At 37.8% G+C, this 13,258-nt stretch overlaps 1 protein-coding gene and 1 long non-coding RNA gene across 2 annotated transcripts; both read left to right on the top strand.

Annotated features, from left to right (window-relative positions):
* Positions 1–1,810: 1,810 nt before the first annotated feature.
* On the top strand, positions 1,811–2,573 carry LOC140036791 (uncharacterized). The gene is made up of 2 exons (XR_011840341.1): positions 1,811–2,314; positions 2,455–2,573. It is a non-coding gene; the product is annotated as an uncharacterized lncRNA (long non-coding RNA).
* Positions 2,574–6,144: 3,571 nt separating this feature from the next.
* On the top strand, positions 6,145–10,024 carry LOC140036790 (uncharacterized). Its single transcript, XM_072079538.1, has 4 exons — positions 6,145–6,321; positions 6,717–9,367; positions 9,450–9,509; positions 9,600–10,024. Exons 1-4 carry the CDS (start codon positions 6,273–6,275, stop codon positions 9,753–9,755), a joined length of 2,916 nt encoding a protein of 971 aa, XP_071935639.1. The 5' UTR covers positions 6,145–6,272; the 3' UTR covers positions 9,756–10,024.
* Positions 10,025–13,258: the final 3,234 nt, after the last annotated feature.

Genomic DNA, 13,258 nt, shown 5'->3' with positions numbered 1-13,258 from the left:
AGAGACGTATCTATCCGCAAAATGCAAGCCCATGCATGCCCGCTGAAATCACCAGCCAAATTTTCCTAATCGAAGTGTTCTTCCTGTTACTCTTTTTCTTTATTCTTTTGTCAAGTCAGAGTACGGTCAACAAATTTTTCCGACAACCTGAAACTGCATTTCACAAGTGGTGAAAGGACTTGTGTAACTGTTGTGATTGTGTTTTCTGCTTCTGCAATCTCCTTTTTCTTTTTCGTTTTTGTTTTGTATATATACATACATATATATATATATATATGTATGTGCGTGTGTAGTCACTAGTCAGCACAAACGTCCGGGCAAAAGCAGAGACCCGCATGCATGATGATTGAGACTAATGGTATTTGTACGAGCGGCCGATAGCAATAACCATCGACCGCGGCAAAAGGCTTCACAGGTTGCATGATTGAGGCCACAAAACATGTATTGTAAGTTTTATAACCATTGGTTCCACCAAGAATCTCTAGCAGTCCATAATCAAATGGCGGCACCTCATTAATAATGATTGAACTCAACCTTCAAACCTCCACCGCAGGTTGCATGTTTCCTCCTCGATCAACTACGTTTTGTGTGTGTGTGTGTGTGTGTGTTAGGGCATTTTGATGGGACAATTGCAGAATTGTCTAGAATTGTCTGTTCGTACCTCAAGAAACTGATCAGGTGGAGGTTGAAAAGATACAGTCATAGTGGTGACAAGATTAACGTGGAGTTATAAAGTTGAAATTCTGACAAAACAGAAAAGTTTCCATCACCTTTTATGGCTCACTTATCATCCTAACGAACATTCTAACTTTTAATTTTTAAACCTACCCCACCATATGTGTTTATGTATGTATGTGTGTGTGTATGGCTCATGGTCAACTTTTGCATTGTTAGAACTAGCCATTTTATGCAATTGGATCTTTCCTTAATACAAGATAATAATCACTCGGTGCTAGTAATTAACTGAATCATTATGGGTTATGATCCCCGTGGTCCGGTCAACTCTCAGAATCTCTGAGGAGCAGGAGCATGCATGCTAGACTTCATCATGATCAGTGCGGGCATATGTGTAGCTCATTGTGGGCTGTTGCACCTCAAGGACATTGGGCATCATCATGAACATGTTAATTGGTTTTTAGCACTTATGCATCCGTATTTGTCATTTTTAATTGTTGTCCTTGCATTAATTGCTGCTTTTCACCGAGTTTTGAAGATTTTCTCCATGAAATTAAATCATTTGTACGTAATCTATTGATCTTCTCTCAAGTCTAACCAATTCAAAGATATCTCGTACCATTCAAAAGTAACAAATCAAGTTTGTTTCAAGAGTTGTCGACTTTTGGAGTTAAATTTGGGATTAAGTTTAATTAACTAACTTCAAAAGTCTGATAAAAAAAAATTCAAAAGTAACAAATCAGGGAGCTTAATGAATGCTAGAATGAAATAGTACACTTTCCATTAATTCCGCTGCTCTTTATTCTTGAAGTTTTCCATTTCCACGTGCATTTCACCTTTTCAAGAAAACAGCGCACAACTTAAAAAATGTGCAAATGAGAGATTGTACTACAAATATGAAAGCCCAAAATAGGAAAGAAATTGCTAATTAAGCTGATCTAATTTTCCAAATTAAGTTGTGGGCAGGATTACTTTTAAATGGCATGGTGATGGTACGTGGCATCCCTGCTTAGAAGGAGCATACAGATAGAACCTTCCGACTTAACCGCAGTCAATTGCTTGTGGATACTTCCGTGTAAAAGGCAACATCCCAGAAACCTGAAACACTCGGCCAAATGTCTCTTCTAGATAACAAGTCCTTGCTCACATACATATTTCATCCATTTTGACTAATCCATCCAATAGAGTATTACACCATTCATGAACCTTCTAGAGGTCTTCATAGTTCATATTATTCATCATAGTTGTAGTAGTCGTATTATTCAACCATGAAAAAGATAGGCCAAGCATTTTTCTAGCATTTGTCAAACAAATTCAGGGCCGTCCGGGTTACTTTCAGCATCCGGATAAACTACTACCCATCTCACATCCTCCCCAGCAAGCCCCTCTTTCCTCTCCCTCCCTATAAATATACATATATATTGCCCTCAACAGTCTTCATATCTTTGCCTACCCTTCTTGGGAGAAGATAGATATATAGAATATTAGGCACTATCTAGGTATCACAAAAATGTCCAAGGTTAGCACCCTTTGCATCGTATCCCTTCTACTTTTTCTTACCCTATCTTACGCGGTTGCCCGGCCGGTGGCTACATTTCAGGACGTAACTCCGATGGAAACTCATCATGGTCATCGTGTGGTATGATGCATATCAACTCATCTGATGGTCATCTTTATTATTATTATTATTATTATTTGTTTCTGATTTTGGCTCGAGTACTGGTTCATACACATATTTTGATGCTAGTAATTAATCTGTGTCTTTGGTCTTGTACGTAGAATGATCATGTTGAGAAGGTAGATAAAGAGGAGAGTTGCGAAGGACTTGGAGAAGATGAGTGCTTGATGAGAAGAACACTGGAGGCTCATCTCGACTATATATACACGCAGGGGCAAAAGCAGCCCTGACGATATAGTATATATCTTTGTTCTTACTCCCTCATTTTTCTCATGTCTTATGCATGAGCATTTGTGCGTATATATATTGTATATGATCCTTCTACACATCATATATAGTCTCGGTTGTTTGTGATCAATGCGAATGTATCTTGGGTACCCGGTAAACATTTGTCTTGATTACTTGCCGGATTGGGATGCATGGTGCAAATTCAAAACTTGCTCATTAATTTGACTGTATAGGATATCAAAGCCACCTATCCGTTTTACAGGACTCGATGCATCAACAGATTTATGTTGTTCTTTGACATGGGCACACCTCTGCATCTAATCAAGACGGCATACCTCGTGTTTCTCGTAGATCTACGGTCGGCATGATAATAATACTAATGTTTTATCCAATTCCAACTCGGGTGATTATTGGCCAGGACCGCAAAAGCCCAGCAACAAGATATTTAGAGCGCCTAAAGCCAAGAATATATTCGTCAACTACAACTTTAATTACACATTGTCCTTTGCCATGGCATGCACTTTATTACTAAAATCTAACGGACCAAAGTTGAAAGTTTACCATTTAATGTGATGATACTAAGTAAAGACATTTCCTTCCACTAATTATTTTGGATCACGAGGCTCAAAATCATACTAGGAAACCAAATGATAGCCGTTCCAGCTAGTTCTTCCACTCACTTTGCCCCAACCAAAATTAATGCACCCAATATGCCTGGTGTGTAGTGTGGCTCGCTATGCCATGCTTTATGATCCCTGGCCATCACAACTTCACAAGACAAGCTAGCTTGCTGCCTTCTTAAAACACTTTCGTTTTTTCTTTTTTTTTCCTCCGATGGCAGTTAGTATTTGGTTGGAATCAATGAGCTGAACTGAACTGTTATGCGTTGCTGTTCCATGTTTCTTGGGGGGGTTATGTTTTAATGCTCCAGACCGGCATCAGTGGACCGGATCTTTCGTGCTAAGGCTGACCTCATAAATTTATCCAATTCGTCTACTAAGCTGGAGTCTCATATTGCACAGCAACCCTAAACCTGTTTCATTTAATCAGAAAGAAAATTCATGGGACGCAGAACTCTGACTTCGAGCATTCAACCACGAAGTTATATTGTCCATTTTAATAGTCAGCTATAACACATCTCTGACAAATTGCAAAGGGACAAACCTTTTCTTCTTTCTTCATAACTTTGAACTTTCTAGAGATACAAAAGTTGAAAATTCTAGCATTTGCTAGAAAAATTTGGTCTCCAGGAGACAGCTATTTTGCTATCTAAAGACTAAGAGCTGACGTTATCATTAAGGGGATGGATTTAATTTATATTAATTGGCAACAACCGGCGGGCGAGAAATGGTCACCAAAAAAAAATCTTAACGACTCTGGCCGGGCATATGGATTTATATTCACTGCATGGTTTGTTGTGCTGGTTATGCTACTACAGAAGGGCAAAATATTGGCCCATAACGTTGCATTAATTACAAGGATCTTGCCATCTTTGACTTTGATTTCCATGTTTGTGACTGGTGGCTCTTAGAAGTTTGAATTCAGCGTGGTCGTGGTTGTGGTTGGATGAACGAGAGAGCATGCGTTTGCGTCGTTCTTTATATTTGCCGGTTCATGCAAGTCGATCAGCCATTGGTTTGCAGATGTGAGCCAGATAGATAGATGATCTCGTGAGAGAGCATATATCAGTAAATAGTAAATCGACATGACTCACTGACCAAGAAATAATAACTATTCATCTTCGACACAGATTTCGCCTATCTATTCGTCATCAATAATATTAATTGGTTGAAAGGGTCAAGTAGCTGATTAGGTCAATGAGCAGCGAAACGTTTTTCCCTTCTTATTAGAAACAGAATCGAATGGCGGCAGGGGATTGATGGGCAGACAAGCTTCGCCAATAGCAAAAATTCTTGGCTCTATGACTCTTCTTAATTTCGATAGAAAAAAAGTAGAAGAAATCTTCATCCATAAGGAAAAAAGAAGCAGAAGACTCTTCTTGGAGATTGAAATTGACTGGTCAGTGAACGTATTACAGTTCTAAGTAATCATATACATATGTCAATTATTTTGGTTAAACAAGACGTGAAGAAATCTAATGGCGAAACTTTAATCCCACAATCATTCATTCATTTGCCTGATATCCGCATAGTTTTTAGTTACAATATACTAGAATTTACTTTAATATAAAGGTCAATGTGTGAGCAGGTGTAATTCAAATAATTTCTTCTCATTCTAATTAGTCTTTTTCCTTTTTCTTCCTTTTTTGGGTGCCTGGTAAAATTCCGGATATGAACAATGGGCCTGTAAACGACGTTTTCTTTTGCCTGGTAAAATAGCCTTCATTGGCATGCTATTTTACCAACAACAGGTGAGCTACCCTACTGCTTATTGCCTTATTCTTACCTGCCAATTGTGTGGTCTCTTCTCCATCATTTTTCTTTTAACAAAAAAAAAAAAAAAGCAAAATTTACCCCAAGCATAAGTACAGCTGTAGATATATAATATAGTCAGTCAGGTTAACATCTTTAAACAAGTATCTCAGAATCCTTGGAGTTGGCCAGTGATCAAAAAAGACCGTTAGAATCTTTTCTGGTGTCAGATTTGGGGTTGAATTCTTTACAGGGCAAAAAGTCTTAGTGGCCCTCAAACTATTACTCGGATGAACTTTTGCCTCCCAAACAATTAAAAGTAAACTTTTGGCTCCCGATCTATCCAAAGTATAAAATGTTAGACCTTCTGTCAAATTCAGCAGTTAATACCAACGGAATCTACGACCACGTGAGATGTATGCCGAATACGAAGGGCATTTTTGTCCATAATGAGCTGTGTTCCACTCGATAAAATGGGACTTCTTCCCGAACTTGAACAAAGAAAAACTCCATTGCAGCCAAAGAAGTTGTTGAACTAGAAGCATGCGAGAAACCAACAATCCGACTTTCCCATTGTGCAGGTGTGAGAAAATGTCGAGGGTGATAACTTCGTGGACCTCAAGAAATCCTGGGCGGAGATTTGCGGTGTGCGCGGATGGTGGCTGCAGATTTTGGCAATGGATTGACAAGGAGATGTGCAGCTGGTCAACGGAGATCATACCTGGGCTTCTGAAAAGAATTAATGTAGCTGAACAGCAAAGAGATGCGTATGAAGAAGAAGTAAGAAGACAAGAAAGGAGAATCGCAAAGTTGAAGGTCAAAGTGAAAGAACTAGAAAAAAAATCGAGAAAAATGCAGTTTTGGTACCTAAACTATGATGCAGGAGCGGTTTTAGTCCCCAAATTTTGGACGAAAGCAAATGTGGTACCCGATCTTTCAAATTTTGAGCACATTAAGTACCTTTGATGATTTTTTCTCAAATTGCTACCAAAAAAAGTCATGTGACAGTCACATGTCCGGCCACAATTGTATAAAAAAGGGCCAAAAAAATGTCAAATGCCATTCTAATACTAAATATTAAATTTAAGGACTAATAACGTAATAAACAAAAAACCCAAGGACCCAAGGACTAAATAACATCATGAGTCAATTAAAAAATAAAAGAAGAAGACAACATCACATAGTATCTGTTTCGTTCCTCTTGCTTCGCTCTCAAATAGAAAACCCAAGAACCGAACTTCAACAAAAATTCAAGTTGGCTCCAAAAATTCGAAAAAACTTGGCAGATTCTGGGGAGCATCAAACAATTGTGAACCGATATGTCAATCAGAAGCGAAGAATTGAATAATGAGCCACCCCCAAATGATGGTAAGTAAATACGACTGACCTCATCTAATTTTTACAGCAATATTGAGTTTAGGGTGAAATTAGAAGTAACAAAATATCATTTATCATCTGAAAAAACTAATCTTTGGGAATGTTAAAGCAAATGGACAATGGATTCTCCTAGAAATTACAAAAATAGTTTTAATCCAGAGTATAATCTACTGTATATCCCATTTTTATGTTTCAATATTTGTTAGTTGTAGTTAAAATATCAAATTTTTTTTGCATTGCAATCGGCATTTTATAAGTGGTTTTGTTGAAGTATTAAACCCTTAGTATTAATTTGAATGTTGATCAATATGTCTTAATTTTCTTACATACATAATAGTGATATGTGCTCTCGTTTAACTGTTTGAACTATTCTTCTTGAAATATAGGAAATGGTAGCACTAAAATCACCATGAGATGCTATATTTGGGGAAAATGTATAAATGGGCCTGATGCACATTATGAGGGAGGGGAAATATGTGTGTTTGATTATGTAGAAGTGACTGGGATTAGTCTGTTTGAGATGGATAGAATGCTTGAAAATGAAGCAAGGGTCTACGGCGATAAAAGGTACCATATTCTTGTAGAAGAGTATGGATTTCGCAGGCTTTGGCATGATAAGGAATTATATGCTTATTGTGCAGATTATCTAGATTATGGTAGGCATGTTGACTTATACATTGAGGTTTCTTTTGCTGAAATTTTGAGGTTACAAATGGGGTATGATTATGAGGAGGATGATTACGATGATGATTATGTTTTAGAGGGAGGTATAAATGGTGAATCTGAAGAACACAATGGTTGCAATTCAGATGCTAGCTCAGGGGAATTTTCTGGTAAGGACTCGGACTATGAGATGGAGGAAGAGGATGATGATGATTATGAAGATAATGTAGATCAGAATGTAGAATGGTTGGGGATTGAGAATCAAGTAGAAGAGGAAAGAAAAATGATTGCTAAAGGCAAAATGATTGCTGCAGCTCAGAGGGATATAGGAAGTGATTCTGAGAGTGATGTTGATAACTCTGATGTAGATGCTACGCCAGATTCTGAATCTGATTTTGAAAGTCTACATGGAAGTGGTGATGAACAATGTACGAAACCACCAATGTTTAATCCCAAGGACATGCATAATCCTAAAATTAAACTTAAACAATATTTTAGCAATTTCAAGGAGTTTAAGGAAGCGGTCAGAACCTGGAATATAAAGAGAGAAAGGCCATTTAAGTTTGTTAAACATGACAAAGTTAAAGTGATGGCCAAGTGTCCTAGAGAAGGTTGTGATTGGTACATCTATGCTAGAAAGTTGAGTGGGGAAGGCAGTGTGCAAGTTAGAACCTTTCAAAAGCAACACAAGTGTGGGTTCTCTTACCATAATGAAAGTGTAAGATCAAGTTGGGTGGCAAAAAATTACTGTGAGACAATTAGAGAAAATCCGAAGCTAGATCTTAAGAGCTTTACAAATAAGATAATGAAGGAAAATAAATGCTTTTTAAGCAAGTATCAAGGCTATAGAGCAAAAAGAGTTGCCACAAAAATTGTGCAAGGGGATGAGACTGATCACTATAAGAAACTGCCTGATTATATCAATGAAATAAAGAGGAGTAACCCTGGAACTACTGTGATTATGAAAGTAGTAGATGGGTATTGTGATGCGGTCACAAGACAACAAAAGTTTCAAAGATTGTACATGTGTTTTGCTGGGGTTAAACAGGGATTCCTAGCTGCTTGTAGACCTATTTTTGGCTTGGATGGGACATTCTTAAAGGGTCCAGCAGGAGGGGTATTGCTAACTGCTGTGGGAGTTGATCCTAACAATGGATTTTATCCCATTGCTTATGCTGCAACTGAGGGGGAAACCAAAGATTCGTGGATGTGGTTTCTAACATTGTTGAGAGAGGATCTTCAAATGGAGAGAGACTATGAATGGACTATAATGAGTGACAAACAAAAAGGCATCATACAAGCATGTGAGGCAGTGTTTCCAAATTGTGACCATAGATTTTGTGTTAAACATCTACACAGTAATTTTTCAGTTGCTGGATTTAAAGGAACAACTTTGAGACGTGCACTATGGAAAGCTGCTAAAGCAACCACACTTGCAAAATTCAGTACAAAGATGAGGGAATTGGCAGAAATTGACATTGAGGTTGCGAAATGGTTGGGTACAAAGCAGCCTATTGAGTGGACTAGATCACACTTTAGAACCTTTTCCAAGTGTGACATGTTGCTAAACAACATATGTGAGTCATTTAACAGCAAGATTCTACATGCTAGAAAGGAGCATATTGTGGGGCTGATGGAATCTTTGAGGCACTACGTAATGACCAGATTGCAGCAAAACAGAGATATGGCTAAGAGCAAGTGGAAGAAATTGAAATTCTGCCCAAGAATCATGAAAAGAGTAAAGAAAAACATGGATATGGCTACTCAATGTTTTCCTATTAAATCAAATGATGATGATTATGAGGTTGGCTGCCCTTATGGAGAAACATATTGTGTTAATATTAAAGAGAGAATGTGCACTTGTAGGAAATGGGATCTTACCGGGATTCCATGCAGCCATGCAATTTCAGCAATCTGGATAGCTCGTAAAGACCCTATGGACTTTATTGATCAATGTTATAGTGTTGAAGCCTATCTCAAGTGCTATGCTAATTGCATTTTGCCTGTCAATGGGGAGCATGATTGGACACATACTCATGTTACACCTCCACTTCCACCAACATATGGAAGAGCACCAGGAAGGCCCAAAAAACTGAGGAAAAAGGGTGAAGATGAAATACAACAGAAAAAAGAGAAAGGGAATAAAATGAATAGAGTTGGGCAAGTGATTAAGTGTAACTACTGTGGTGAGAAAGGGCATAACAAAAGGTCTTGTAATATTCGGAAGGAGCAACTTGAAAATGCTGCAATTGAAGGCACTCAAGCTACTCAAAGTGCAAGCCAACAAGTAGGATCTTGCACTGAGCTATTTGAAATATCTCTTAATGAAGCCTCATCTCAAACTGGTGCTGATACAACGGTAGACAATCAATGTGTAAGTAAAATTAAACTAAGTTTCATTAGTTATAATATTCATTATGTTATCCATATTAAGTTAGTTAATAATTTGTGTGCAGGTAAACACATGTAGTGGACCTGCTAAGACGATTGCAAGAAAAGGAGCAAAAAGAACTTCTGTACTCTCTCTTGTAGTATTTCTTATACTTGTGGCACTGGTTTTCTCTTACTTTATTTAAAGTGACAAATATCTCTTTTGGTTGATGTAGGAAAACATTGTGCTTCCAAATCAGAGGAAAAGAAAGGCACAGAGATCTCAACGACAAAACATGGCAGCTACTGAAGATATAATTTCGTCTGCTCCAACTCCAGAACTTAACTTGCATAAGTGTCCAACATTCCATTGCCTCAGATGCCATATATGAGTCAACCTGATCCAGTCCAAGTTCCCAATTTTCATATAAGAGATACAAAGTCTTGTACAATAACAAATATTACTGGTGGTCAATCTGTTGGGGGATCTTCCAATGGCTAATGAAATTGAGGCTGCGTGAAGTGAATCTACCTTAATGAACATTATCCCTTGTAACAATGCTTTTGTACAACTGCATCATATTTGGTACCTTATGGAACATCACCGTGTTACTGGAAAGTCATCTTTTGTTGGATTAACCAGTTGGATTGGACATATATTTTGTAGTGGTTTTGACTCTGCAATTGTTTGTAAGATTTTAGTTCACTGGAGTTGAACTTGCTGCAAAAATTGCTGTTGATTTTCCAGAAAAGAAGGTTGTTTTGGTGCATGATAGACCTAGGTTGCTAGAGTTTATTGGACCCAAAGCTTCCAACAAGACTTTAGGCTGGTTGAAAAACAAAAATGTAGAAGTGAAATTGCAGCAATCTGTTCAGTTGGTTAGAAGTTCAGATGGAAGCAACGCTTACATAACTTCATCTCACGAAACAATTAAAGCAGGCTGCCATTTTCTGTGCACTGGAAAACTAGTGGGTTCGGCGTTTTCTCTTAGTATAAAACCATGTTAAAACAGGGCATGGTCTTTTGTTTAGCATAATCACGTAATATCCATGCTTGAACAAGGCTTGTACTTGACTAATTCCAGTACATAATCAAGTCACAAATGAGCTCCAATTCCAGTACATCAATCCCAAAGAATTCTTTTTTTTTCCATTCATAATGCAGAAATTAATCTGCTGAATAACATTAAAAACATCCATAAAAATGGTCCAATAACATTCATTTCATAACAACAAAATTAAAGGGGTAAATCCAAAAAAGTGCCAAATTATAATACTACTAATAGAACCTCAGACTTAGTAAATCCAAGAAACAAAACAACCTAAGCAGTGAGAACAACAGCCCCACCAGCTTCCTTAATCTTCTTCTCAACAGTCTTGGAAACCAGCTTGACCTTAACAACAACAGGTTGATTTTCAGGCAAAACTCCCTTACCCATAACCTTAAAATATCCGAATTGGGTGATATCAATCAAAGGGGCGTTGTCCTTGGTAGTTTTGTCCTTAGCTTCTTGAGGAACCAAAGACCAGAGCTTTTCGATGTTGACAATGAGGCAATGGAATTTGTTACAGAGCTTGTGGAAGTACCTCATACCAACTTTCCCAAAGTAACCCGGATGGTAATTGGGTTTTCTATTTGAGAGTGAAGCAAGAGGAACGAAACAGACACTATGTGATGTTGTCTTCTTCTTTTATTTTTTAATTGACTCATGATGTTATTTAGTCCTTGGGTCCTTGGATTTTTTGTTTATTACGTTATTAGTCCTTAAATTTAATATTTAGTATTAGAATGGCATTTGACATTTTTTTGGCTATTTTTCATACAATGGTGGCCGGACATGTGACTGTCACATGACTTTTTCCAATGGCAATTTGAGAAAAAATCGTCAAAGGTACTTAATGTGCTCAAAATTTGAAAGATTGGGTACCACATTTGCTTTCGTCCAAAATTTGGGGACTAAAACCGCTCCTGCGTCATAGTTTAGGTACAAAAACTGCATTTTTCTCAAAAAAATCCGTAGCAAGAAGATGGGCTCCAACTCGTCTACTTGGCTCAAATTGGTGAGGTAATGGCAACTTGACCTTGCCAGCCATCTAATCTTGTACGGTTAACCTGCATATCTGAGTCACGCCAAATCCTGACCTAAAAATTATGACCATTAGAAAAGAAAAGATCTTGGCCTCATATTTAGTTCCTAGTAGAAATTAGGGGTGGCAATTCGGGTCTAAATCAGGTTGGCGGGTCGGGTTCGGGTCAACCCGTCAGAAAATCTGTTGACCCGAACCCGACCCGCCAACCCGTGACGGGTCAGGTATGCTGACCCGAACCCGAAAATTTCAGGTTGGCGGGTCGACCCGAAATGACCCGAAACTTAATTTTAATTTATTAATTTATCACTGTAATTTCTAATAAAATCAATTTCTCACAAAACTAATTACATAATCAAGTAATAAAAATTTAAATAAATAATTCCAAACCAAATCTAAAATAAATTAAACACCGTAAAAGTGTTTTATCTCAAACAAAATATAAAATAAATTAAAACAGTATAAAAGTAAAAAATAATATAATATATTATTTGTCCAAATATAATAATTTCAACTTCACACAAATTAAATAAATTCATTTAGAATTAAGTAATTAATGCCTTTGAAAAAAAGAATAACTTAGTTTAGTTAGATAAAATTATTTTTATGTTTATTAAATTATTTTTAATTCGTAAACGGGTCATATCGGGTCATATCAGGTCACCACGGGTTGACCCGAAATTGACCTGTTTTCTTTTCGGGTTCATCGGGTCCAACCCGATTCTGACCCGAATTCCCGAAACCTCAACCCAAATCCATTAATTTCGTGTTAGGTTCGTGTCGTGTCGAAAATTGCCACCCCTAGTAGAAATTTAGAACCTCCCCCCCTCACACTTCTGAATCTCTGATTGCACTCTCTGCAATGAGTGTGATGCCTGCTCTCCTAGCATACGAGAAAATACCACAGTTTTCACTTCATTTTTTTGATATATTTGCGATTTTTCTACACGAGGTGGGAATTATTCCATGTATTTGAACCACAACTAGAATCTGCCTAGTAGACAAATCATCGTGTGCAGATGTCATCCTATAATTGGTTGAGGCATGACAGCCTCAAATGAGACATCTCTGAGTTCATGATAATATCCTAAGCAATTATAAATACAGTAGCCAAAGGAGAACGCATGTGGCAAAGAGAGACAGTGCTGGAGAGGAGATAAAGAGTTTGGAGCTTGAATTGCTGCTGCTACTATCTGTGTCAGAGGTCACAAATTCTTGGTATTGAAAAAAATAGCAATGGCCTCAGCATCTCTTCTCAAGTCATCGCCAGTTCTTGACAAGTCTGAGTTTGTCAAGGGCTGCCAGACCCTTCGCCAGCCCTCTGTCTCAGTTGTCCGCTGCCACCCTACTGCTCCATTTTCTCTTACTATCCGGGCATCCTCATATGCTGATGAACTACTGTAATGGAGTTTTTCTTTGTTCAAGTTCGGGAAGAAGTCCCATTTTACCGAGTGGAACACAGCTCATTGTTGACAAAAATGCCCTTCGTATTTCGGCGTGCGTCTCACATGGTCGTAGATTCCGTAGGTATTAACTGCTGAATTTGACAGAAGGTCTAATATTTTGTGCTTTGAATAGATCAGGGCCCAAAAGTTTACTTTTAATTGTATGGGGACCAAAAGTTCATCCGAGTAATAGTTTGAGGGTCATTAGGACTCTTTGCCCTTCTTTATATGATAGTTGATGCAAGGAGGAGTGGAAAGAAAAAAAATGAGAAAAAAAACGAGTATCTTATTCATCGTGGACGATGCCATCGACATAGTTGAGTGTCGAAATTTGTACGTAAATTAAATTTGGAGGGTTAATT

The sequence above is a fragment of the Coffea arabica genome, chromosome 2e, assembly GCF_036785885.1.
Source record: "Coffea arabica cultivar ET-39 chromosome 2e, Coffea Arabica ET-39 HiFi, whole genome shotgun sequence".
Lineage (NCBI taxonomy): Eukaryota > Viridiplantae > Streptophyta > Magnoliopsida > Gentianales > Rubiaceae > Coffea > Coffea arabica.
Note: the sequence above shows the minus strand (reverse complement) of the source record. Positions and strands in the feature narration are given on the sequence as shown.